Here is a 27,018-nt window from a genome sequence, read left to right as displayed (position 1 = left end):
GACCCGCTCGCGAGCGCACAGCACTCACAAGCGGGTCGATGTTCCCCCACTGCGCATGTACCGCCTCCGGCGTGCGCATACGTAAGCTCCGGGGCTCACTACAAGATGGGGCGGCTGTCGATGTTGATTGACAGCTCGCCCCGTTTTGTAGGCGGGGAGGGGGGTGGCTGCACAAACGCAGGAGTTCCCGTTTGTGGGCGGCCCTACTGACATCACTTGTGATGTCAGTAGTGGACTTCCTGCATCTATTAGAGCAGGAAGTCCACTCGGGCTTGCGGGAGCCGAGACCCTCCCGCAGGTTCTCGACGCAAGCCCAATGGCGATAATGCGACCATCGCCAGGCCGCTTGCACTAGCTGTGGGTGGTCACCCACAGCTTTGTGAGCGGCCTGGAGGCCGAAACAACAACAACAAGAAACGCCCTGTTTCAGAGCGAGCGCTCGCAAACAGCGAGCGCCTCTGAATTAGGCCCTGAATCACCTCATCATGGTCCCAGTCACAGCTTTACAATGCCGGCAATCGCAGCTTTGTGTAGTGGGGGCAAGGCTACAATAACATGATCGTGGTGCTACGTCACCAAGACTCCCACCTGACTGAAACATCATACTGAATATTTGTTTTGTTTTACCACAGTAATGTCACACGTACATTTTCCTTTCATTGGCGTTGAGGTCAGGGGTGTCTCTGCGGCCATCTTGAAAATATTTGTGTTCAATATCTGTGTGGGAAAAAAAAAATCAGATTAACTTGGGAAATTTGGTAAAAAGATGACTTTATTATACAGAGACCGAGTTTTGTCTTTATTTGTTTCATTTAGGAGAGTATTAGAGAGAGTCATCTTCTAGTCCAGGGATTTCCTGTGACCTTTTCACCTGTATATATATATATATGATGAGGGCAGATTGTTAGGTCTCGAAAGAGGCAAGCTGCAACTTGTGTCTCACCTAATCTTGCATTTGTGGAACGGTGGCAGAGACGGGCCAGCATGTATATCAGTAATACAGGGTATGAGGGGCGAATTTGAAGCTGTAGTGTACATTTCTTTTAAATGCAAGTGCCAGATATCAGTAATGTAGAGCCCTCCTTTCTGGCTACTTAATAGGGATGCACCCTTATTTTAATACATTGTTATGTATCGTTAGATGCCCATTGTCTCCCCACTGTTATTTATTATTTTATTGGAGTAAATACAAAGCATACAATGATATCATATGGTATCCATATCCACTGTTAAATCTTAAATTCATGAATGTGACAGCCTCTAGCATACAGAGGTAGTGAGAGCTGCCAGGCCTGGTGGACACACTACGTGGTTAGGACCAGGTGCTAATGTATATCAGCTTTGACTTCTGTTTAAACAGGAACATTATTTAATACAGACATAATGAATGAAGTTTGAATCACCTGTCCATTTCTCTCACCAGGTACATTTTCCCATATGTCAGCACTGTTTGTGTGTGGTTGTGTATATAACAGATATTACCGGAGTGCCTGAAATGACACTCGGCTGTCCTTGTGTACTGGCCTGGAGCAAATGGCTTAATTTACCGTTTTGCCAGCCAGTCTCTGTGTAAATACTTGCCAGATCACGCATGTGCAATGGAACGCGATTTCAATTCTAGTAATAATGAAATAAAATGTAAAATAACAGTTGAGAAAAAAAAATCTTTGAACATAAAAAAATTATTTATTCAAAGAATAAAGCACTTTTGATTGATCATCATTTACTAGATGAAGAAAAACAACCTGATATACTTCATCAATAGTCCTGTAAGTTAGAAAGGGCCACATATTGCCCCTAATTTCAAGACTGAAAACAAAAATTACCTTGGTATGCCCACATCCTAAAGTGCCAACATGCTTTCACCCACTCTCAAAATAGTCCCACATGGACTTACCCCATATGCCCCTCACATGTCCATCATACTTCAGTATCAGACCTCCTTACATGACCATCAGACCTCCCCACATGACCATCAGACCTCCCCACATGACCATCAGACCACCCCAAATGACCATCAACCTCCCCACATGACCATCAGACCTCCCCACTTGATTATCAGACCACCCCAAATGTTCATCAGACCTCCCCACATGATCATCAGACCTCCCCCCATGACCATCAGACCTCTCAACATGCCCCTTACATGACCATCAAACCTCCCCACATGATCATCAGACCTCTCAGCATGAACCTTACATGACCATAAGACCTCCCCACATGACCATCAGACCTCGCCACATGTGCCTTACATGGACATCATCAGTGTCAATGAGAGGGTGGTAAGTTCAAAGTATCTGGGCCTCTCTGAGGGGCTTGGGAAAGCAGAGGAGACGTGGGCGTGCCCCCTCGGCGAGGTAGCATGCTGTTAATGCATAGGGCCCACAACAAGGAATAGGCACCCTCCCATACGTGGTTATGCCCCTATTAGCACCAGAGCCCCTCACAGTTCATAACGGCTCTACCCATCATAGCACCCCATCAAAGTTGATTGGCCGCTGCATTCTAAAAACCATCCATGAAGATTTCCTCTGCTGCTGATCCATAAGGAATTACTGCTTCAATCTGTCTTGAACTGTGCAATGTACATTATAGGTCTATCAGCCTCGCTGGACTGCATTAGAGGGTGAAGCCACTTGAAGAAATTCCTTCCTATCTTCAGCACTTGTCCTGTACCTAATTTAGCTCTGGCACCTACGTCATTTGGTATCAGTTGGGCATATTTTACCACATACAATGAAGCAGACTAATGCTGCTCCTTGGCCACACAGGGTGTAAAAGACAGGAGACAGTAACTCCTCGTTTCCTAGTAAAATCAGCTTTTTCTAGTCTCTCTCATTATACTGTACTCTCTGATCCCTGTTATTAATGCAAAGTAGACAAAGGAAAGGAAATATCACAACTTTGCACACTTTATAGTCTAAGACAGAGGTTCCCAAACTCCCAAATACCCTATCAGTCCAGATTTTAAGGATATCCATGGTTGAGTACAGATGGTTAAATCAAATTAAATCACCTATGCTTAAGCATGGATATCCTTAAAACCTGTGTTGTTAGGGTGCCTTAGGGACCAAATTTAGGAACCTCTGGTCTAAGAACAGGTCTGGACTAGGACGGTCAGTCCTTTCTGTTGAGTGGTGCGTTTGGGGTAGGACTGGGAACACTCAAGGCAAAGTTCTGCCAACTAATTTTAAACAATTTTTAGCGCAAAAATGTGAAATGAGGTGAATATACAGTCAGGTGCATAAATATTAGGACATTGACAGAATTTTCATATGTTGGCCTCTATTCACCACCACAGTGGCTTTGAAATGAAACAAACAAGATGTGCTTTAACTGCAGGTTTAATTTGAGGGTAATTACATCCAATTCAGGTGAACGGTGTAGGAATTACAACGGTTTCTATATGTGCCTCCCACTTTTTAAGGTGCCAAAAGTAATGGGACTATCAACTAAAAAGCTATTTCATGGACAGGTGTGGGCTATTGCCTCATTATTTCATTATCAATTAAGCAGGTAAAAGGTCCGGAGTTGATTCTAGGTGTGACATTTGCATTTGGAATCAGTTGCTGTCGACTCTCAATATGAGATCCAAAGAGCTGTCACTATCAGTGAAGCAAGCCATCATTAGGCTGAAAAATCAAAACAAACCCATCAGAGAGATAGCAAAAACATTAGGTGTGGCCAAATCAACTGTTTGGAACATTCTTAATAAGAAAGAACGCACCAGAGAGCTCAGCAACACCAAAAGACCCAGAAGACCACGGAAAACAACTGTGGTGGATGACAGAAGAATTATTTCCCTGGTGAAGAAAAACCCCTTCACAACAGTTGGCCAAATCAAGAACACTCTCCAGGAGGTAGGTGTATATGTGTCAAAGTTGACAATCAAGAGAAGACTTCACAAGAGTGAATATAGAGGGTTCACCACAAGATGTAAACCATTGGTGAGCCTCAAAAACAAGACCAAATTAGAGTTTGCCAAACAACATCTAAAAAAACCATTACAGTTCTGGAACAACATCCTATGGACAGATGAGACAAAGATCAACTTGTACCAGAGTGATGGGAAGAGAAGAGTATGGAAAAGGAAAGGAACTGCTCATGATCCAAAACATACCACCTTATCAGTGAAGCATGGTGGTGGTAGTGTCATGGCGTGGGCATGTATGGCTGCCAATGGAACTGGTTCCCTTGTATTTATTGATGATGTGACTGCTGACAAAAGCAGCAGAATGAATTCTGTAGTGTTTCGGGCAATATTATATCCTCATATTCAGTCAAATGCTTCAGAACTCATTGGACGGCGCTTCACAGTGCAGATGGACAATGACCCGAAGCATACTGCAAAAGCAACCAAAGAGTTTTTTAAGCTTAAAAAGTGGAATGTTATGCAATGGCCAAGTCAATCCCCTGACCTGAATCCGATTGAGCATGCATTTCACTTGATGAAGACAAAACTGAAGGGAAAATGCCCCAAGAACAAGCAGGAACTGAAGACATTTGCAGTAGAGGCCTGGCAAAGCATCACCAGGGATGAAACCCAACGTCTGGTGATGTCTATGCGATCCACACTTCAGGCTGTAATTGCCTGCAAAGGATTTGCAACAAAGTATTAAAAAGTGAAAGTTAGATTTAGGATTGTTTAGTTTGTCCCATTACTTTTGGCCCCTTAATAAGTGGGAGGCACATATAGAAACCGTTGTAATTCCTACACCGTTCACCTGATTTGGATGTAATTACCCTCAAATTAAATCTGAAAGTCTGCAGTTAAAGCACATCTTGTTTGTTTCATTTCAAATCATTGTGGTGGTGAATAGAGGCCAAAATATGAAAATTCTGTCAATGTCCCAATATTTATGCACCTGACGGTATGCGTGACGCGGTTCAAGTAGATCACTCTAGTAAAGGGGTACGGAGGCTAAGGATAAAACAATAAACACAATACAAAGCCTAACGCCTCTTACATAGATGTGGGTAGTGTGGTGGTATAGTGGTTAGCATTGTTGCATGACATCACTGGGGTCTTGGGTACAATTCCCACCAAGGGTCTGTGTGGAGTTTGTATGTTCTCATTATTTCATGGCTTTCCTTCAGGAACTCCGGCTTCCTCCCACAGTAAACGCCAAACTGGTAGATTCATAATTTACCTTCGTGTTTAACATTGGCACATTATAAAATGGAGTTAAAACAGTAATTTAGGGGGCTATTTATCTAAAGAAATTTGCAGACTGTCCCCTTAAAACACCTGTTTTGGGCTGATATCTGCAAATTTCAGGTATCACTTGGATGTATAAAAAATGAGGGAGCGCAGCAGATATCGCCAACATCTCTTGTGCTCCTCCTTTTTCACTCGCACTAACAGCCACCATAGGTTTGTATAGGGGCTACTATTTATCAGATTTACAGATGTTCTCGATAGCTAAAATCATTCTTACATGGCTTAAGCCATTGTAGCCTATGGGCTATACTTCACAGCGTTTACTAGGAGAGGGTCCCCACCCCCCCCCCCCTCCTGCAATGGCCTCTCGCTCATGCATGGTTTGATGGGAATCGGTATGATTTATCGCTGGCGGTTGGAATCCCGACAGCAGCTGCCCGACATGGGTGAAAATCCCGATCGTCCCTAAGGTAAGTATAGACTAACCTAATTCCCTCCCCTAACCCTAACTCTCCCTTAGGGGTGCCTAACCCTGACCTTCCCCCCAGTGCCTAACTATAATCCCCCCTCTAAGTGCCTAAACCTAACCCCCCTTTCCCCGCCGCCTAAACCTAAGTCCCCCGGGGGGGTGCTTAACCCTAAATCCCCCCGGGGGTGCCTAACCATAACCCTCCCTCCTCCTAGCCTAACCCTAACCTCCCGGGGGGGTGCCTAACCTTAAGTCCCCCCCGGGAGACCTAAACCTAACCCTCCCCCCCCGCGGCTGTCCGCGCCTGGCGCACGGCATCCCTTCGATCGGGATGCCGGGCGCCGGTCTCCCGGCATCGGTAAAAAGATAGGCGTCTAGATTTTGACGCCTGTCATTTAACCCTCGCCGGGATAAAGCAGTCGGGAAGCCGGCAGTCGGGATTACGTCCGCCGGCTTCCCGACTGCATACCGTTTGATGACCATGCAGACATAGTAGCTCACCGAGGTCCCAAAGCAGTAAGTAAAGAGATTGAATTAATGTTCACTTTACTTTTACACATGGCAGGGATGGGCTCCGATCTAAAAAATTTAATGTGCAAAAAGCATCCCCCCTATTACAAGGCTTTATACCATATTAGTCGCGGGAGGCTGCCGATTTTTCGGGTAACCCCCCGCCCCGCACCCTCGGTAGGCATTTCTCCCGCATTCTGCACACTTCCTAGTGAAGTGGACAGCCGCAGAATGGGGAGAGTTTCCGCGGCGATCGTGGGTCCCCGTGTAGAGGGCAGGGCTTAATGATGCGATTCTTCATACATCGCGTCATTTAGCACCGCCCCCTATTTAAATTTACTGTGAGGGGGTGGGGCTTACTTACGCGAACCATCAGGCCCCGCCCCCGTCAGAACCCACCTGCTTCTCCTCCCTGGGCTTCTCAGCAAGTAGGCAAGTATAATTAGTATTATTATAACAACATAATAGCATCTTATAAAACTATCCATACAATAGAGCAAAAAAAATCTCATACATTCTAATAACTCCTTTGCATAAAACATAAGTATATAAATTTATAAAACAATAATAGGGACCCATGTAAGCCATCTATAATTGTTTTGTATTATAGGTTTAAATTTGTATATTGATTAAAGTGTACTTGCTTACTCTCCCGAAGCGTCTGCTGGACTTTTGAATTTAGGGGAATCCCCACAAACCCACCTAGCGAAATGGACAGGACGGGGGCCGCAATTCTCTTACATTCTCTCCGCAATCAGTGGCATGGGTCTGCCCCCCCACAGTGACAAACTGCATCTATGGGCCATATTCAATTAGGAGCGAAAAGTCTGTTGCCAGACTTTTTCGCCATCATCGCCGCTTTTCAGAGGGATAAAGTATCGCGCTCGTGCCCGCGTATCCCCGTATTCAATTCCAAATCGGCAAAAACGTGAGGCAGCGAATCTGAAACAGGCAAAAAGTGCTGTAATTTTTTGGGGAAATCAGCCTGACACCCCCCCAAAAGATGCTCTGACATGGGGGTTCACTATGGGTACCTCCGAATAGCCCTGCTGAAGGTATTTGGGGTGTTTAAACGGTCTCAATAAGTGCAGTTTAGCGTCTTTGGATAAGGGGTGATGAATATAATTTAGCAAGTTTAAAAAAAAAAAAGTAGTCCCATCAAATTGGGGAACCGGAAAAAGGGTGCAAGCATATTTTCAAGTGGTTAAAGTTAACTTAAAAATGCAGAAAAAAACACCCGCAATTAAAAAAACACCTGGGGCATACTTGGGGACCCCCCCTGAGTCTAGTTTGCTAGTTTTAAAGTTTGTACCCCAACTTTTTATTTTCACCCCCAAAATGAAAGTAGTTTTTTGGGGTGTCCAGTGTTTTTTTTTTTACACAGTTAAGCTCTGGTGGACTGTCCAAGTGGTTCTAGGGGGTTCCCGCAACCCTGCACCCCTATACCCCAATTCTGCACTAGTTCTTGACACCTATTCATATGTGAAAACTTATCGCTGATTTTTCCCATTGCCTTTTCACACCTGCGAAAAGTCAACGGAATTGAAAACGGGGATAATTGCAGAATGGCGAAATTTACGTCATCGGCAAAAAAAACCTGGCAAAAAAGGCTTTTCCCCGCTAATTGAATATGGCCCTAAGACTTAAAAGTTGGTAAGTATGTTTAAAAGAACCAAGCCCTAGTAGTATTAAAAGCATTAACCAGGGGCCAACGCAGGATTCGTAGGGAGTCCTTGTACTGTATGAGGCCAGGCGCCTTGCATATATGTTTTTCATCTGCACATCACTAATGGTCAGTCTAAGGGTCAACCAGTATCTCAGGTGTTAGAACAACGTTCCACATTCTTGTTCAGGGATTTCACCATCTTTCTGTGTATATGGATTCCAAAAATTAGGGGGGCTACAAGCAGTTTCTGTTTGTTTTTTACTGCAAAAGGAAAAACAATTGCACTTTTAATGTTGGTGGCATGGTGCAGCTGTCAACTAGTACACCAATATATTGGGGCCTTTAGGACAGGGCCGAAGTAGGGCAAAAATGTGACCTGTGCAGGACCCCGCCCCCAAACATGTCAAAATGAGGGTCCGGAGCCACAGGAACCATTGAGAAGCTGAGCACCCAGAGACCCCTAAGGAGGCTTTAGGTGGCTCTGTGGCTACTTACTTCCGGGAATAGCATACCTCCCAACTGTCCCGCTGGGTCCGGGACAGTTTGGAGGTATGCTATTCCCGGCAGCAAGTAGCCACATAGCAGAGCATAGCAGAGCAGCGGGTGTGCAGGAGTAGAATAGATGCCATAGGCAAACGCAGGGGGGGTTTCCGTCTGCCTGGAAACCCCCCTTCCCAGCACACACATGACCACAGTAGAAATAGTAATATAATAGAATTTTGCTAGTGTTGCATGTTCTTCTCAGTATCACAAATGAAATAATTAGCACCATCTGTGGATCTTTTAACATGCATCAGACAGTAATAAATAACCTGTGCACCAACTAGGAGATCTGGAAAACATGTACTATTAGGGATGCACTGTTATAGAGCCCAATATGTACATATATGTCCAGAGCAGTGCTGGGTTCTTCTGCTGCTACTCCAGACTCCCGGACTTGCCCTACTGCCGCATCTAATGGCTTACTGTGATCGCTGGTCTTGTATATGCTGGAATTATGATACACAATACACTTTGGGGCCTATGCATCAACACTAAAATAACGTTTTTAAGGACATTTTCCTTAAATAACGTTATTTTGGTATTCATGTAGCCACTTAGCACAGGAGATATCACAGATATCTCCTTGCTAAGTTCCCCTGCGTTAATTTCCACACTCCCCATACATTAGTACATTAGTACATTAGTATGGGGATGTGGAAATTATGGTATTCATCAAATTCCGAAAATTATCAATTTTCAGAATTTGATGAAGTTACTATTCACTACTGTGAGGTGGCGAATAGCAGGTGAAACTTACCTGTATCCGCGTGTGCAGGTCCCCCGTCCTCAGGCTCCGGAGGCTGGTCGGACATGTGTGCTCCCCAGCAGAGCACAAGAAAGTTTAGACAAAAAAAAAATAAGTTTTTTTTTTTTTTCTAATCTGTCATGTGGTCTGCTGGGAAACCACATGACAGACCAGCAGGACGGAGCCGGAGGCTGCTGCGCGGACAGGTAAGTCGGGGGGGGGGGGGAAGGTGAGCGGAGGGGGGTGGGGGGAGGTCGGGGGGGGGGTACGAAACTTGACGCATCTGTAGGCAGTGCTGTGCATGCGCTGGTTTTACAGATGTAACAGCGCATGCGCAGCACTGTTTCCAGATGCGATAAGGTAGTGTAGGCAGGGAAAAGTATCTATTTCCCGAAAAGCTGTCATCGCAAAAATGACAGCTTTTCGGAATAGATACTTATGGAGAGGTGGAATGATGGATTCCACCTATAATTAGCTAGAACTCCATGAGAATTCTAAAGCTAATTATCTCCAGGGAATTTTTAGGTTTAATGAATAGGCCCCTATGTATGATGCATAATAAAACTGGTTGAATACTAATTCTGCCCTCTTCATGGACTGGCCACATTCGCTCTAAAATCAAGCATTTGGAAACCCCCCTCTAGAAATCCTGCGTTTGCCACTGGATGCTGTGCGCATGCGCACGGCATCTGTTCATTCATGTAGGGAGAGCCTGGGGGCTGCCCAGCACCTCAGAGAGTGCTGGGCACACCCCCAAAGTGACAAAAACGGAAGAAGCCACGAGGCTCCACCCCATTTTTATCTTGCTCCGCCCCCTTTGTAAGCCACACCCCTTTTCGGGGGCGCGAACCTTTGGTGCTCTGCCTGTCCCTGCCTGCCCCCCCCCCCCCACACACACACACACACACTTTTTAAATAAGGACATAAGATAGTGCACCTGAAAAAGGGCCATGGCCTCATGGGGCAGGGCCAGGGGAGAGATAGGGGAGGTCAGGAGATGCTGGGGATAAAATAAGCGGAAGCTACATGTGAGAATGATAATAAACAGGAAAACTGACCGGCCCAAACAGCGCCCCCTGCCCTGCCGTGCCACAGGTCGCACAACCATACGTTACGGCCCTGTGTTAGGGGCACCAATGGAACCACCCCCAAGGTACCGTGCACCAAGTCCTTAGAATTCCCAGAAACCTCCACTGTTCTTTTTTTAAATGTTCTTTCTTTTCACACAAAATTCCTGCCAGCGTTACTGTTATGCCTCCAGCAGTGATAGTAGATGGCCAGCCTGAATTCTAGGTAGACAAAAAGGTTAGACTCCAAAAAAGGTGCAGGGAAAGTTACACCATCTCATCCAGTGCAAGGGTTATGTCCAGAGAGACATCCTTGGTTGAGAAAAGCCTTCCATAAGATTCAACCACAAGAGCCAGGTCATTGTGGTCCCTCACAGAGGGGTAATGTTAGATCGGGCTGAACGCTGCAGCATTTAAATGGTCACAACTTGCTTCCTGGGAGTAAATTTACTAAGCATCAGTTTTGACTGTCATTTAGAATCCTCTGTTTTAAAGACCCTTTCCCGCCACAATCCGGATGAGAATCCGCAGTCAATCAGGCATTTATATGGGTATCTTTACCATCAGTAACGCAGCAGGTTCTAAACCCGCTGCTTAGGCCGGGATGTACTAAGGTTGCGATGTACATTCCGCCAGTCACCGCAACCTTACTAATTGCATATGTACTAACAATAAGAGCTGCCCTTTGCGAAGCAGCCGACGCCCGGGTGAGGGGGTCTCCGTGGGACTCCACCCCCTCCTAGCCCGGAGAACTTCCTGCTGGTGACCTGTACAGGAAGTCCCGGACTCCTCCTCCTCCTCTCTGCACCCGGAAGATTAGGAGGAGAAGGAAGCGGAGGACCCAGGAGGAGTACGGGCCGGCGACCAGGAGACTAAGGTGAGTGGGGGCCAGTGCTGGGCGACTGCAGGGTGGCGAGGCGGCGGCAAAGCATTGGGTGCGGGATGCGGTAAGAAGCCCATAGGCTTCTATAGGGTAATGCCAGGTTGTTCTGGTGTTACCCTCTGCATCGATAATAGGTCGGCCGGGGCTTAGTACATACGAAAATGCAGTAAAACCCCAGAAAACAGTGTTTTTATCGCATTTTTCCTTTAGTACATCCTGGCCTAAATATAGTAATCTATACAATAAGCGAGAAAGCGTGTCTGTCTGTCTGTTTGTCCTTTATGCAGTTTTAGACCTAACTCCACTAAATGTGGTAGGGTGGTGTAGTATGACCAGGATTATGTTTTTTCCTAGGTTTGAACTTCGTCGGGGTCACACGCTGTCACACAATAACTAAAAATGGGGACACTTACATTACACAGGTTCCGGAGCTGGTTCAAAAGTATTCTTTTAACCTCACAGGGGCCTATTCATCAACGAAGGCCATATAGCCTCCGATGATGACGTTTTGAACTCGCTGAGAGGGATACTTCAGTATCCAACTCGCAGCGGGGGAAGCCTGACACCGGAGCAATTCATCAATGCTCTGGTGAGGGGACAACGGCTCCGAAAAGCAGTTGTCCCCGTGGAAAGTATCGCAGCTACAGATGTAGCTATGTTACTTACCTGCTCCCCGTCATCCCGGCAACGCATGAGTGACATCGGGTCACGCATGCGTAAAGCCGCTGGGAGGGAGTGAGGAGGCGGTGGGGGGATCCCTCTTCGCATCCCCAGAACTCTTTCCCATAGGAAGGAGCGGGGATCCGAGAACAAGCACTGTCTGAAGTAGGGATGTGCAGGCTCAGATTCGTTCAGATTTTTTCCACCAAAAATCAGGTCTCAGAAAGAGGCAAAACGACATCTTTCATGGACAAACATCATCTTTCATTCACTTTTGTCCAGGAATGATGATGTTTGTCCATGAAAGATGACGTTGTGCCTCTTTCTGAGACCCAATTTTTGGCGGGAAAAATCTGAAATTGGCGGAAAAATCAGAACTAATCCGAGCCTGCACATCTCTAGTCTGAAGATGGTGCTTGTTCTCGGCAGCATGGTTACCGGGCCATTTATCGGTTGATGAATAGGCACCACAGTCTGAGCAAGTGTCAAACTTTATGACTCATGAGAGTTCATATTAAAGCCAGTTAGTACTTTTTAAAGTGACTATTTATATTATGCTGGGTACACACTAGATGATATGTCATCCAATCCGGTGGATCAGAGCAACAAATCGGGCACATCGTCTAGTGTGTACCCACTATGTTATTGACAATGCGCGCTCCCGCGCGTCTTCTACATCCTCTGTTGTTCCACATGCAAGTCTGACAGGGTATGTCGTTACCAAGGGCCATGCTGCTGAATGCAGCATGGCCCCCGCCATCACTCCGTCGCTGCCAGCATTGGCAGATGTGTATGCACTTGCCGATGCTGGCTCCCCTGCCAGGTCCCCTCGCTGACGATGTTGGGCACATTAGAAATCGTCTAGTGTGTACCCAGCTTTAGTCAGCCCTCTGTATTTGCATGCAAGGGCATATCTACAACTTTGGGGGCCACATAGCAAGATCTTAAAAGGGCCCCCCAGAGGTAAAAAAAAAAACACATACATTTGACCCCCACCCAAAGCCCATTCATGATATGCCACACAGAGCCTATTCAGGTTATGCTACTAAGTAGTACCCCTTATACACATTATGCCACACAGTACTGTAGTAGTGCACCTTATACATTATACCACACAGTAATGCCCCTTAAACTACACAGTGATGCCCTTTACAGATTATGCCACATAGTAGTAGTGCCCCATGTAACACATTATTCCACACAATAGTAGTGCCCTTTACACATTATGCCACACAGTAATGCCCCTTACACATTATACCTCCCCAGCAACTCACCTCCCCGTGTCCCTCCAGCAGCCTCTCGCATCCCCCTGCTTGCCATCAGCAGCCAGCAGGTGTGTATTTAGTCCGGGCCGCCAGCTAATTACAGCTGGCACACCGGCAGGCAGCAGCAGACATGGACAGACAGCGCTGGCGCAATTTGAATCTGGAGCAGTGAAGCCGCTTGCAGAGACAGTTGATTTTCGGATCAGCTGTCTCCGCGCCGGAGCCATGATGCATTTCTCCGGCGCTCGCGGTGAGTTAGTATGTTAATTATCGGACCCTGATAATTAACATCATGTATAGACACCTAACTGCTTTGGAGCTCCTTTATATTTGCATGAAAGTCAATTGTATGACACGCCTCTCAGATGTAGCCGTACAACTGAAATGCTTTTTCAAAAGTAGACAAGTGTGTTCTGTGACTGTTTTGGAACAGTAGCTTCACTGTACAGTGATACTTATTGTATGGCTGCAGTTCCAGCAGTTATTCAAAGTGGTGGCTGCTGGTTTAACACTTGAGATTCCCACAGATATCTGGAATTCCTGCTATGTGCAGAATAACACAAAGACTGACAAGGAAACACTACACACAGCACTTTATCCAGCGAATATAATTTCCAATTGAGTTTTGTTTATCTGTTGTAAAATGCATAACGTAACTCATATACGCATTAATATTACTTTTATTATTATTATTATTATTATTTGAAAGAGCCATAGAACAGTGTGAACTATTATGAACTATGATGTTTGTTAAGTGAATTCTGCAAAAGTAAATTAAATGTCACAATATTTACAGAGATATAACAAATCATATTATACAATAACACACACATGTGCTTCAGGCAGGATTCCACCTTCAGGTTATTTTACCCATTTAAATGTGACCTCGAGCATTTTACTATGTACACAAGCTGTGTGATATTCAGCCATGTCTTGATATTATCAAACAGAGTTATGTATTCTCTGCTGACCTTGGATATACAGCAATTTTGTCTTATACAGAGGAGACATCAGAGCAGTGTGATAGGGCATCAATAATATTTACCACTGTCTGGTAATAGAATATATAGAAATACTCCATAGAGGGAAGTCTGGAAGGTAATGTAATATGTACAGTAGTTAGTAAAAGTTAAAGGAGGGTACATGTAAGACAGACAATACAATAAACTTCCTTTGAAGGTGACAATCACCTTTTGTGTATATTTCTATATCGCAGACAGAATACAGTATGTATTATAGAAATATGATTAGACAAATGGCAGTATAAATACATGTCCCCTGTTTTACATCGCTCACTAATTAATCAGCAATTTTTTTGCAGCGTAGGTGATTTATTTGCAACAAATAAATCCAATGCACAACAGGTCAGTAATGAAGAACAGGGTTATTTATTATGACAATTGTTTACACTATGGATTTTATTATTAGAGAACAGGCAGTGTCACAATTAATAGGAAAATACATGTCTGAAGAATACCAATTGTTTACTACAGAGGTAGACAACCTGCACTTCTCTGGCTGCTGTGGAACTGGATCTTGTAGTTCCAAACCTGCTGGCAAGCCATGTATTGGCCACGTAGCGTGATTACAGCAATATAATATCCATGCATCATTTTGCAATGACATCAAGACATACTAACCAACTCTCCCTGATTGTCAGGGAGACTCCCTGAAATAGTAGCAGTCTCCCTGACTCCCTGAAGAGCCTAGCAATCTCCCTGATTGCACCTTACCCCCATTATGAAGCTGTTTGATATAAATATATATATATATATATATAGATATATACATTCAAATTGGATTATTAGGATCGTTTCCCTGCATTGGTTATAAGGCACAATGATCCCTATGGTTACATGCATTTTCTGAAATGTATCAGTGTGTTTTCATCAACAAGTAGATCTTACTGACTGCTTTGGGGCTCATTTACATTTGTATGTAAGTCAGTATTATGACACGCCCCTCAGATGTAGCAGTACACGCCCACTTTACCGCCGCGCTCATAGGTGCTGCTTTCACAATCTCCCTGAAAAGCTTTTTTAAGAGTAGGCAAGTATAACATCAAGGCAGACTAAACGCTGTACTGACATCGCATGCACAGAAGACAGCATGGACTTTGGTACAGTGTCTGTGCTACCTCCTGTGCGGAGCCGGAATCGGTATGTTATGCCGGCCGGAAGTCAGCCCGACGGATGAAATACCAATGCCGGAAGGCTGGCATATGGTGATCCCGACAGGATAAGTATAAAGCCTATCCCTAACCCTCCTCCCCCTAACCCTAATCCTCCCTTAGGGGTGCCTAACCCCCCTCCCCCTAAACCTAACTCCCCTCCCCCCCTGGGGGTGCCTGACCCTAACCCCCTCTTCCCCTAGCCTAACCCTAACCCTCCCGGGGGGGATGCCTAACCCTAAGTCCCCCCGGAAGACCCTAAACCTAAAGGGCTTACCTTTGATCGGTATGCCGGCCGGCGGGATTTTGGCGTAGGGCTAATGATAGGCGTCAGTATTTAGATGCCTATCATTAGTCCCGTGCCGGGATTTCACTGTCGGGAAGCCGGCGGCTTCCTGACTACATACCGCGGAGCCATCTTTCTGAATGTATCACCGGTAAGATGTCCGCGCCGGATGAGCAGAGAAAGGGGAGTCGCATGGAAAGTCACAGTGGAGAATTGCTTGGTCCTAGGTGCACAGCGTTCCCTGGACCCACAACATCTTTATTTAAACCTTGTAATGGCCATTTAGGTAAAAGACAGTTTTGGAACGGTACATCTTGGTGCCCCATATAATGTTCAATAAAAGCCTGACAAGCTGTTCTAGTTTCCCGTCTCTTCCTCTTAGAAGTGCAGAGTGGGACCCCTTTCTGCGCATGCATGGGGCCGAGCTTCACTGTGCATGCTCCTGACCCATACATACTCAGTAGGGGCCTAAGCTCTTCTCTTTAATAACAGCAATGGGCCCAAAGGCAACGAGGGCCAAGATCTTGGAGGAGGGGTAGACCCTACATTGCTGGACCCCCTCACCTCCATGCCCTGTAGCGTCGGCACCCCCTACAGTGGCGGTAGTTCTGCCAATTGTAAAAGGCCATACTGAATCACTACTCGCCGTAGTCCAGGACGCTGCTACGTGCAGCAATTGTTCCTGGGGCTCTGCCAGTACCGCAGTACAGACTCAGCAAATCTATCTCGTTCACCAACATTAAATGGCGCCGTAGAGTCTCTCAGTTACGGAGGAGAACAGTTGGTGGTGGAGCTTTAAATGGAACCAACAGCCAGGTGCCAGGTGAAAACATACTCACTCTGGGTACCGCCATGTTAACAAACTTGCTAAGGGGTATTACTTACCAGTCATGTACAAAGATAAATTATTATTCTCAGGAGACGTCAGCTGGTATCTGGCAGCTTTTGTAGACAGTTGCTGATTATTCTTTGGTTGCTGAGGTGCCCAGAAAGCCAATGAATTAGCTGTTCTTTATAGAGAGGCCCCAGCAGTGTCAGCTGTCATTGGCCGGTGTAGCAATGCATGGCATAGAAAGTACAGTACATCCTATGGAAGTACAGCACAGATCAGGACTGTCCCACAAGTGTTACTGTGTATCTTGCTCTCTTCCTCTGAGTGCTCTGCAGTGTTGTTGGGGAGGGCGCTTCACTTTTTCAACCCTCTTGTTTCCTTTCAAAAATAGTCTGAGCAGTCAGTGGCTGTCAGGCAGAATGAGGTCACGTTTCCTGTTGCATTACAGCTCCGATGAGAGGCATTCATAGGGGATAGACAATGTAGATTAGCGGCAGAAACAGATGGAGCCGTACAGTGTGCTGGAACTTTGCATAAGATGCTTAAACTACAGCATAATTGTCTGCTAAGGAGAGATACGTTGCTGCAAAACTGGACCAATAACATAAATACATTGTTGCAACATCTCGTGGTGTAAGATTTATATTGTATGCCTGCTGCTTACCTCGCTGCCTGTGTGTTATTATTACCCAGTCTTGATTTATTACTGTCTTGTTGCCAATTGTAAAGCGCAATGAAATATGATGGCATTATATAAATAAATGCTAAATATTTCTAAATGGATGTTCTTCTCGGGGGTGGATTAACAGATAGACAGTAAAAAGGTAGACAATGTCTAGATAGACACCAGATGTTAGACAGGCAATAGGTCGACAGGGACAAAAGGTCGACACACCAAAAGGTCAACAGTGTCAAAACGTCGACATGAATACGGTAGACACAAAAATGTTCACTCTAATCCTAACCCTTCCTCCTGGTGCCTAACCCTAACCCTCCGGTAAGTGCCTAACCCTCCATCCTGGTGCCTAACCCTAACCATCGGGGTAAGTGCCTAACCCTAATCCTCCGGTAAGTGCCTAAACCTAATTCTCCGGTAAGTGCCTAACACTAACCCTCCGGTAAGTGCCTAACCCTCCATTAAGTGCCTAACCGTAACCCTCCGGTAAGTGCTTAACCCTAACCCTTCGGTAAGTGCCTAACCCTAACCCTCTGGTAAGTGCCTAACCCTAACCCTCCGGTAAGTGCCTAACTGTACAGTAAGTGCCTAACCCTAACCCAAGCAGTGAAACTATTCTACCGCACATTGGGCCTCATTCAATATGGATCGCAACTGTGATTACAATAGCGATTACGCACGCAGTCTCACTGCGATAGTATGCTAATGCATTGTGATCGCTATGCTGTCGCAGCACAACATAGGGATGCCCACTTTACCTTACACACATCCGGAATGTTTAGCAAGACTGCGAAAACCATCGGTAACATCGAGGACCATCGCAGCCTCATGCACACTTACACAAGCTCTGACCTTACTCAGAAATTGCTAACCTCATCGCACGCTATGAGGCCTCAGGCTGCGTAGGGCATCGCAGTGGATAATTTATCCACGCCCATGCAATGGCGTTCAAACGCACTGGCACGCCTGAGTTTCTCCGACCACCCCTTCCCCCCGTCACCACCCACAAACGGCACTTCCTGTCAATCACTCTGCGATGGGTCTGCATAGTTGCTGCGATCGCAGCTCTGATTGCAGTGGCTGGCTCATGCACTGCGATGCACGTGCAGAACGTAACTATCGGCCGATTGCATGCGCATTGGCACCTGCGATCTAAGCTGAATCAGGCCCATCAATTCAAATAAGATATCAGCATTTTATTCCTTTGAAAATTTGATTGATGTGCTATGATTTCTAGGCAGTACTAACAGGGGCGTATCTATAATGGGTGCAGGGTGTACACGGGCCCTCGGATCCAGGGGGGGGCCCGCACCGCACACCCATATTATGTAAAACTTACCTCTCCGAGGTCCCGCGTCGAGTCTCCCAGCGCTGCTCATTTTTCTGGCGTTTTGCACATGCGCTGTGAGGAAATTGCTGGGAAAATGGTGCCGCGCCATTTCCCCAGCGATCTGCGCATGCACAATAGACTCCTTGCACACTCTAGTGCCCCGCCGGGGTGAGGGGAGGGGCCAGTGATGGGGGATGCACACGGGCCCCCTCCTCTCTAAAGACGCCCCTGAGCACTAACTAATCATGTACAGTATGATGTGGCCTCAAAACAACAATCTAAGGCCCTGATTCAGAGCCACTCGCTAGCGGCAGTACGCTCGTTCCGAGCGATGTTCGCACATCTGCGCATGCGTACGGTTTTTAGTACGCATGCGCGAACCAGTCAGTGCGGCCGAAAATCGTTTGTTCGCTATATAGCGAGTGCCTGCTATTTTGAGTGACAGAATAAGGCGTATGTGGGTGGTAACAGGGGAAGGTGCTTGAAAACGGGGAGTGGAGATCAGAACGCAGGCGTGCTTAAAGGTCAAAACGGGCGTTTTATGGGTGTGCATAATTAATACAGCAGCGTCAATGACCACGTCATTTGGTTTTTTTTAAGTCAGAACTGCTCGCAAAATAGCGGTTGAAAAAACCAACCACAAGAATAGCGAGCAGTTCATACCCTGTTCGATGTACTCGATTAATCTAATAAATAGCGGACATGACGTATGCTGCGAGCGGCCGGGGGGCGTATTTTTCCAAAAAACGAACGCAAGTTTTGCTCGCTCGTTCAGACATAGAGGCGTGAACAGACCGCAAACAGCGAATGGTTCATTTGAATAGCCACCCCTTGTTTTAGAACGAACGACCGCAAATAGCGAGTGGCTCTGAATGAGGTCCTAATTCAACACTGGTTTAGACACTGATAACATTTCGTAAAAGTTTCACAGATTTAATAATCTCATCTCCTGCATGTACGTCACATATTAGACCTTATTCAGGCTGTCTGTAAAGCAAGTTGCAGTGATCATCTTTTTTTTTCACAAAAACCTTTCACTTGCAGATCCGCACAAGGGGCTCAGGTTGGGAGAGGAGGAGGAGTGTAGACATGGCCTAAGTACAGTGAGGGATATATTTACTAAAGTGCAGGGTTTATAGAAGTGGAGTGGAGGTGTTGTCCATAACAACCAATCAGATTCTACGTAACATTTATCTAGCACCTTCTAGAACAGGGGTGGGGAACCTTTTTTCTGCTGACGGCCATTTTGATGTATATAACATTATTTGCGGGCGCGGTGCAGGCCACCCCTCTACGTGTAACATCACACTTGGGCGGGGCCACAATCGCCGGTGATTACAGCAATGTTCGGAGCATCCTCAGGATGCTCCGGGGAGCTGTAAGGGCAGCGGTGTGACTGTCTGAAGCATCCTAAGAACACTCCAGATGGCACTGCTGCATAGATACTGGCTGCAGGGTGTCATTCTAGGCCCCCTGCTAGCCAGATGAGACTAGCAGCAAAAAGCTCAGAGGGCCAGACCAAATGATTCCCCCGGGCCTGAGATTCTCCATCCCTGTTCTAGAAGATAATAGTTAGAATCTGATTGGTTGCTACGGGCAACAACTCTACTTCTAAATACCTGCACTTTAGTAAATATACCCTAAGGATGTGTTGCAAAATGGGCACCTGGTGCAAACTGTGAGCTACGGATGATGATGGCTGCAGACCATCATCTGCATCTAGGGATAAAACAATGCGTTTTGAGTCATTTTAGCTCCGCCCCTTCCCTACGGAGCAGCGATTCCCAGTATTCTCTCCACTTCACTAGGAAGTGGGTGTGATGTGGAAAATCTTCCGGGAGAGTAGGTAAGTATGCTGCAGACTGCGTCTGGTTGGTCCAATGCGTCTCAGTCACACTCATTAATGCAAAAGAAGTTAAAGTGCTGCAACTGATTTATAAAAGATTTTGCTCCCTTTGCAACCTTGTTTTAACTGCATTTGTTACTGTAATCAGTGGGTTTAATAGTTAATTTCTACATAGGCATATAACATGTAACACACATGTACCCTTGCTAGGCCTCTTGAGGTTTGAAATGAGATTGTCTTATTACAGTTGCAGTCTATGGACAGAATGGTTAGATATAACCTTTTGAGGTCAAAGAAGACATAAATTGAGGCCTAGCTCCTACCTGCCACTGCTTTTAGTAGAAGTATAATGAGCCATTCATAGCTTCTATGTTCTTATCAGTTAGCTACATTCCATCGTAAGCTGTGTAGAGATGCTAAGCATTATGGGTATCTGTTAGTGATGTCCAGACTCTACACACAAAACAGCCTTGAAATAGAGTTCATCTCCAGACATTAGGATACGTCATTACTGTATGTCTTTGTCTGGTAGTATATCTTAGTGCTTACGGAGCATGTGCAAGAGAGATAAGTTTGGTCAATGCTATGCTGGACCAATGAGTGCTTGATACCTAGCACTGTATGTAATTGATATGGGCTTAATATCCGGCAAGCCAACACCCCAGACTAAGGTATATAAACCAGAGGTACACAAAGGACCCATTAGCTCATGTATGGACCTAAGACTCTGCAGTAGAGGTGCCTGCAATGTAAATTGAATTATCTGGGCATTGGAAAACGAGGGCTCCCCAGAGAGAAGATAAGATGAAGTACATCTTATGCTGAAGATGATGATTTACCGGTGTCATCTGAATACATAGACAAAAGTTGAGTATACTGTATACTTTGTATGTTGTTTGTTTATTGTTTGTTTGTACTTGTAAATAAGGTGTGTTTATTTGTACTCACTCATATTGGTCACATGTGTGTACTATTTCATTTCGATCAGAACGAAACCCACCGTTATGCAGTTACCTACTTAGAATTGGTCGCATTTCGCACCTGTGGCCAACTGAGAATAGGTTGCAAAAATTTTTCAGACACATTTTGCTTTTACATGTATATTGACCTCTGAATAAGTCCCATTGCATGTCCTCTTAAACACAAAAATTATAAAGATATTGAAAATATATTTTGCATACATGCAGGGCTGCCACCAGGGGGGACTGCCGCGGTTGAAGCCCCAAGACCGGATAGAGAGGGGTGCCTTCCAGTTGCTCCTACCGTCAATATCTAGAGTACAGCACATTAGCGGAACTCCCAGACGCCATGGAAGCATTGACCTCCGGACACCAGCTGTCAGGGGGCACAGAGAGATCCAACTATAACCACTGCCTGTGCCATGCTGATCACTGCAGCAGCACAGGCAGTGGTTATAGATTTATCCCATCCATTTTTGTGGTGTCAATCTGGGAAGCTGCTTGTGAAGAGGAGCAGCCAGAAGACACAGGAGGAGGTAAGTTTCTGTGGGCTGCAGGGGTCTGGATGCAGAAGGGGTGCTGGAGACAGAAGTGGTGCTGGCTGGAGAGACAGAAGGGGTGCTGATTGAGAAGACATGGGTGCTGGCTGGGGAGACAAAAGGGATGCTGGCTGGAGAGACAGAAGGGTGCTGATTGAGAAGACAATGGTGCTGGCTGGGGAGACAAAAGGGGTGCTGCCTGGAGAGACATAAGGGGTGCTGACTGGATAGACAGAGGGTTGCTGGCTGGAAAGACAAAGGGTGTGCTGGCTGGAGAGATAGAAGGGGTGCTGGCTGGAGAGACAGAAGGGGTGCTGACTGGGGTGACAAAAGGGGAATGGCTTTGCGAGACAGAAGGGGTGCTGGCTAGATAGGGAGAAGGGTGCTGGCTGGGAAGACAGAAGAGGTGCTGGCTGGAGAGACAGAAGTGGGCTGGCTAGACAGAAGTCATGCTGGCTGGAGTGACAGGAGGGGTGCTAGCTGGAGAGACAGAAGGGGGCTGGATGGAGAGACAGAAGGGGCCTGACTGGAGAGACAGAAGGGGTGCTAGCTGGATAGACAGAAGGGGGCTGGATGGAGAGACAGAGGGGGGCTGGCTGAAGAGACAGAAGGGGTGCTGGCTAGAGATATAGAAGGGGGCTGGATGGAGAGACAGAAGTGGGCTGGCTGGAGTGACAGAAGGGGTGCTAGTTGGATAGATAGAAGGGGGCTGGATGGAGAGACAGAAGGGGGCTGGATGGAGAGACAGAAGAGGGCTGGATGGAGTGATAGAAGGGGTGCTAGCTGGATAGATAGAAGGTGGCTGGATGGAGAGACAGAAGGGGGCTGGCTGGAGAGACAGAAGGGGTGCTGGCTGGATCGACAGAAGGGGCTGGAAGGAAGATGACCAGCCAGAAGACAGGAGGAGGTAAGTTTCTGTGGGCTGCAGGGGTCTTGATGCAGGAGCTTGCTGGAGAGACAGAAGGGGTGCTGGCTGGATAGACAGAAGGGGTGCTGATTGAGAAGACAGGGGTGCTGGCTGAGGAGACAAAAGGGGTGCTGGCTGGAGAGACAGAAGCGGTGCTGACTGGAGAGACAGAAGGGGTGCTGACTGGAGAGATAGAAGGGGTGCTGACTGGAGAGGTAGAAGGGGTGCTGACTGGAGAGATAGAAGGGGTGCTGAGTGGATAGACAGGAGGGTGCTGACTGGAAAGACAAAGGGTGTGCTGGCTGGAGAGATAGAAGGGGTGCTTGCTGGAGAGACAGAAGGGCTGCTGACTGGGAATGGCTGGCAAGATAAGAGGTGTGCTGGCTGGATAGGGAGAAGGGGGCTGGCTGGAGAGACAGAAGGGGTGCTGGTTGGAGCGACAGAAGGTGCTGGCAGGAGAGACACTGCAGGGTTGGAGTTGCAGAAACACGGAGGGGGGCTGCCTACTTTATCAGTCCCGAGACTAACAATTTCTGATGGAAGTCATACAAACATGAGACAATTAAAAAAGGTTTAAATGTGCAACAACCCATATAAACCAATCCGAATCTATAGCAGATTTATTTACACAGCCAGCATTAAAAATGTTTTAGTCTCAGATTGAAGTTTTTCGTACAAAAAAAAATCAATAATATTTAGAATGAATGGAACTGAAAACCTGCTCATATATGTGCTCAACTGAACAGACAAGTGAAGCAGGAAGTTAACTCTTTCCACTCCAGGCCAGTATCATTCATTACAAGTTGGGACGCAGTTGAAACTTCTTTGGACATGAAATAGAGAATACGAGCTGGGGATAACTGGACAAAAAGCAGAGAAAAGGACTGAAGGCCATACAGAGGGTAAAGAGGTAAAGTCTCGGCAAACCACATGTGACCCTTGGGTCCAGAATTTAGGGCCTCATTCACCTTACACACATCCGTAATATAATGCAAGTCTGCCAAACCATCGGTAACAGCGAGTACCATCGCAGCCTCACGCACACTTGCACAAGCTCTGACCTTACTCAGGAAATGCTAACCTCATGGCACGCAGTGGAAGCCCAAGCTGCGTATGGCATGCAGTGGCTACTTTATGCATGCCCCTGTAACGGCGTTAAAACGCACGGCACGCCTGCGTTTCACTGACCACTCCCCTGTCACCACCCCCAAACGGTCACTTCTTGTCAATCACTCTGCGATGGGTCCGCGTAGTCACTGCGATTGCAGCCCGAACGCAGTAAGACCTTCGTGCACCGCGATGCATAAGCATGCGCAGAAAGCAACTATCGCCCGTCTGCATGCGTAAATCACAGTTCTGATTGGGAATGAATAAGGCCCTTACACAATATGGGTCTTTTGAAAAACATAAGAACGGGTTAGGGTAATTACGGCCCCTCTGAGCATGCAGGGCCCTTGGTAAGAACCTCGGTTGACTAACGGTTGATTGGGCTACACTCAGGACGCCTGCTGCCCATCACTGATATAAACTAACCCCTGTTCTGTCATTTTCAGAATAAACGAAAAATAAGCTGTTTTCATACCTCACAGAACAGGATTCTCAGAATGATCTCATGTGTTTTCTTACATCTACAACAGGCTGGATTATCTCATCCTACTTTCTGAATGTCAGTACTGTATGCTGCACGTGACTACAAAATTGTGACAGAAAACATTGTTTTGCTATACAGAGGAGCCAGTGGCGTAAGTTCATCCCAGACGCCCGGAGGCAAGTTATAAAAAAAAAAAGGAAAATACCATGTATTGGGCGGCCGTGATTGGTACATATTTACAGCCCTATGTGGGGTGAATATATTGTGGGCAATGGAGGAGGTGCCCCTTCCGTGTTGGCGCTCGGCGGCAGGCGCCTCCATTGTCTCCCATAGTTCTACCCCTGGTAGGAGCCCTGACTACAGCAGATACATGTCAGCGACTGACTGACTCCTCGGCAGCACCTGACTGCGAAAAACAGGACTGACAGCAGAAAGTGTGGGTCTTTTTATTTCTACATTCATTTCCATGTGGGATGATTATAAAAAGGTTCACAGCAACTGGAGGACTCCAATGCCCTTTGTGGAACACAAGGGGAAATGTGTAGAATGTTTACATTTAACTTGAAAGCAATAATACATACTTGTCTACTCTCCCAGAACTTGTGGGAGGCTCCCGATTTTTCGGGTAGTCCCCCACACCCCATACTTGCCTACCATCCCGATTGGGGCGGGTGCCTCCCGAAAATCGGGTGCCGCTCTCAGCCCCCCGGAAAGGCAGGCAAGCCTCCCCCAGCGGTTACAATAAAACCCCAACAGCGGCGCGTGCGGGGGGGGTCTGGTGACGCGATTCGCAGTAAATTGTGTCATCGTGGCCCCGCCCCCCTGCTACACAATGCTGAACATCTCAGTGCTGCGATTCTGTGTCCACGCCCCCTGCCCCGCGCCCATTGTCGGGTAGTATACCCAACCATTCCTCCTCTACCGCACCACGCCCCCCAGAGGGGGCTGCCGGGAAGACGGCAAGCCTGCCACACCCCCGTTAGAGTAGGTACTCCTCCCATATCCCACCGACTTCCCAGAGAAGTGCACATAATGGGTAAAATAATACCAGTAATTCATGGTCCGTGAGAAGGGGGTGGGGCCTATTCATGCAATTCTATAAAATTTACATAATTTGGCTCCTCCCCTATTAAAATCTGCGCAATTTGCTGCAAGGGAGCAGAGCCTAATGAAGTGAATAATCCGGCCCCATCCCCCATCACCACTCAACTACAAAAGTGGGTAAGTATGCAATAATGGTGCAAAACTAGTATAAAATAGTATGTGTGAATTTTTTTTTTTTTTTCATTTAAAGGGGTCTCTTTAATAAACAAATATGGCTTTTCTCCAGCATTTTAGCTGGTGAAAGACATACTTTTGTTATCTCAGTATTTAGTCACTGATTTCCCCGCCTTCTCAAGGGCTGGCCCGGCGCTTAAAAAATATAAATATCGAGACAAAAACTAAGCAAAAAGTGGCAATTTTTTTTGTGCTGATTTTCCCTTTGCTTTTAAATAGACCCCAGAGGTACAGAGATCTCTTAGGACAGGATAATTGAAGAGGTTGAGCTAGGGTTGTTGCTATGTTTCAGCTTATGCTTGGTCTAGGGCTAAAACTTGATTTTTATTTTCAGATTTAGGACTTGGGCTAATGTCAGGGCATAGTTGCCAACTTTCTGGCTGCTCCTTCCAGGAGGGAGCAGCCAGATCGGCAGGGCAGCGGGGGGCGTGGCCAGAAAAGGGGGCATGTCCGGACGGTGCCTGACGTCTGTAGGTATGACGGGGGGTGGCGTCATTTTGGCCCCACCCCCGCTACACAACGCTGATAATACAGGCATAGTGAGGCAGGGGGCGGGGGCAAAAATGACGCGAATCGCGTCACTGGCTGCTCTCACAGCGGGGGTTTACAATAAATTGCAGGGGAGGACGGGGGGATCGGTGGCCGCCAGGAGGCTTGCCCGCCTTTCCGGGGGGGCGGGAGCTGCACCCGATTATCGGGAGGCTCCCGCCCAAATCGGGAGGGTAGGCAACCCTGATGTCAGGGTAGTCAAGAACATAAGGCTGAAGCCAGTTCTTTAAACACTTGGGGTTGAGATATAAGCTCTGTCAGGGACTCCCTATCCATACTCCATTACTAGTAAGTGTAATGGGACCAGTGGCCTTTGGTAGGCCCAGGGCAACAGTCCTACCAGCCACACTGAAGCATTAATCTGCCAGTAAAGGCTGTAGGCCTTGTGAATAATTAGAGGTCGCTCTTGGCATCAGTGGATGGTCATCATTGGCACTTTTGGCCTCAAACTGGTTATACCTACGTTCACCCTGAATTAAAATGACTAAAGGGGGTGGATAATGCACAAAACACAGAATACGCACACAACACAAATTACGCTCACCTAATGTGCTCTGGTCCCTTTAATGGATGAATGTTCCTGATCTCGGCACCTGCAAATATGCACAATGATACAGCCCAACCCCACTGCTGCAATACCCTGACCTCTTTCCCTAACGTGTGCCACCCACAACAACCTGTCTACTCATTCACACACCAGGCCCTAACTCTAGCTGATCCGGTGGACAACAACAATATCGCAGGCTGTGTGTAGTGAACTCCCTTAACACACTACTCCTAGACTTCCCAATGCGTGTACACCATAATGCAGTAACAATCAATGAACAATGCACAGTACAGTGACAGAACCAAATACAAAACAGGTACTTTACCAACAGCCTAACTTTAACGGGGGCCTGACTGCGAGGAATAGAATGACTTACCAACAGCCTACCTTTAACAGGGGCCTGACTGTGGGATATTCAAGGACTTACCAACAGCCTACCTTTAACAGGGACCTGACTGTGGGATATTCAAGGACTTACCAATAGCCTACCTTTAATGAGGGCCTGACTGCCTAATCAATGGTGCTTATAACAATAGCAA

At 46.7% G+C, this 27,018-nt stretch overlaps 1 protein-coding gene across 4 annotated transcripts in view; it reads right to left on the bottom strand.

The window, feature by feature from the left end:
- The window catches only part of TMEM71 (transmembrane protein 71), a 67,945-nt gene extending 51,172 nt beyond the window's left edge, over nt 1–16,773 (bottom strand). For all 4 annotated transcript variants that reach the window (XM_088449694.1, XM_088449696.1, XM_088449695.1 and 1 more), the window contains exons 1-2: nt 16,311–16,773; nt 648–717 (exon numbers count right to left, since the gene is read on the bottom strand). In XM_088449694.1, coding sequence (XP_088305820.1) covers nt 648–693 — 46 coding nt within the window. In that variant the 5' untranslated portion in view covers nt 694–717; nt 16,311–16,773. The remainder of the gene's footprint in view (nt 1–647; nt 718–16,310) is intronic.
- Nucleotides 16,774–27,018: the final 10,245 nt, after the last annotated feature.

Source organism: Taudactylus pleione, unplaced genomic scaffold, assembly GCF_031769625.1.
Source record: "Taudactylus pleione unplaced genomic scaffold, aTauple2 ptg000493l, whole genome shotgun sequence".
Taxonomy (NCBI): Eukaryota; Metazoa; Chordata; class Amphibia; order Anura; family Myobatrachidae; genus Taudactylus; species Taudactylus pleione.
Note: the sequence above shows the minus strand (reverse complement) of the source record. Positions and strands in the feature narration are given on the sequence as shown.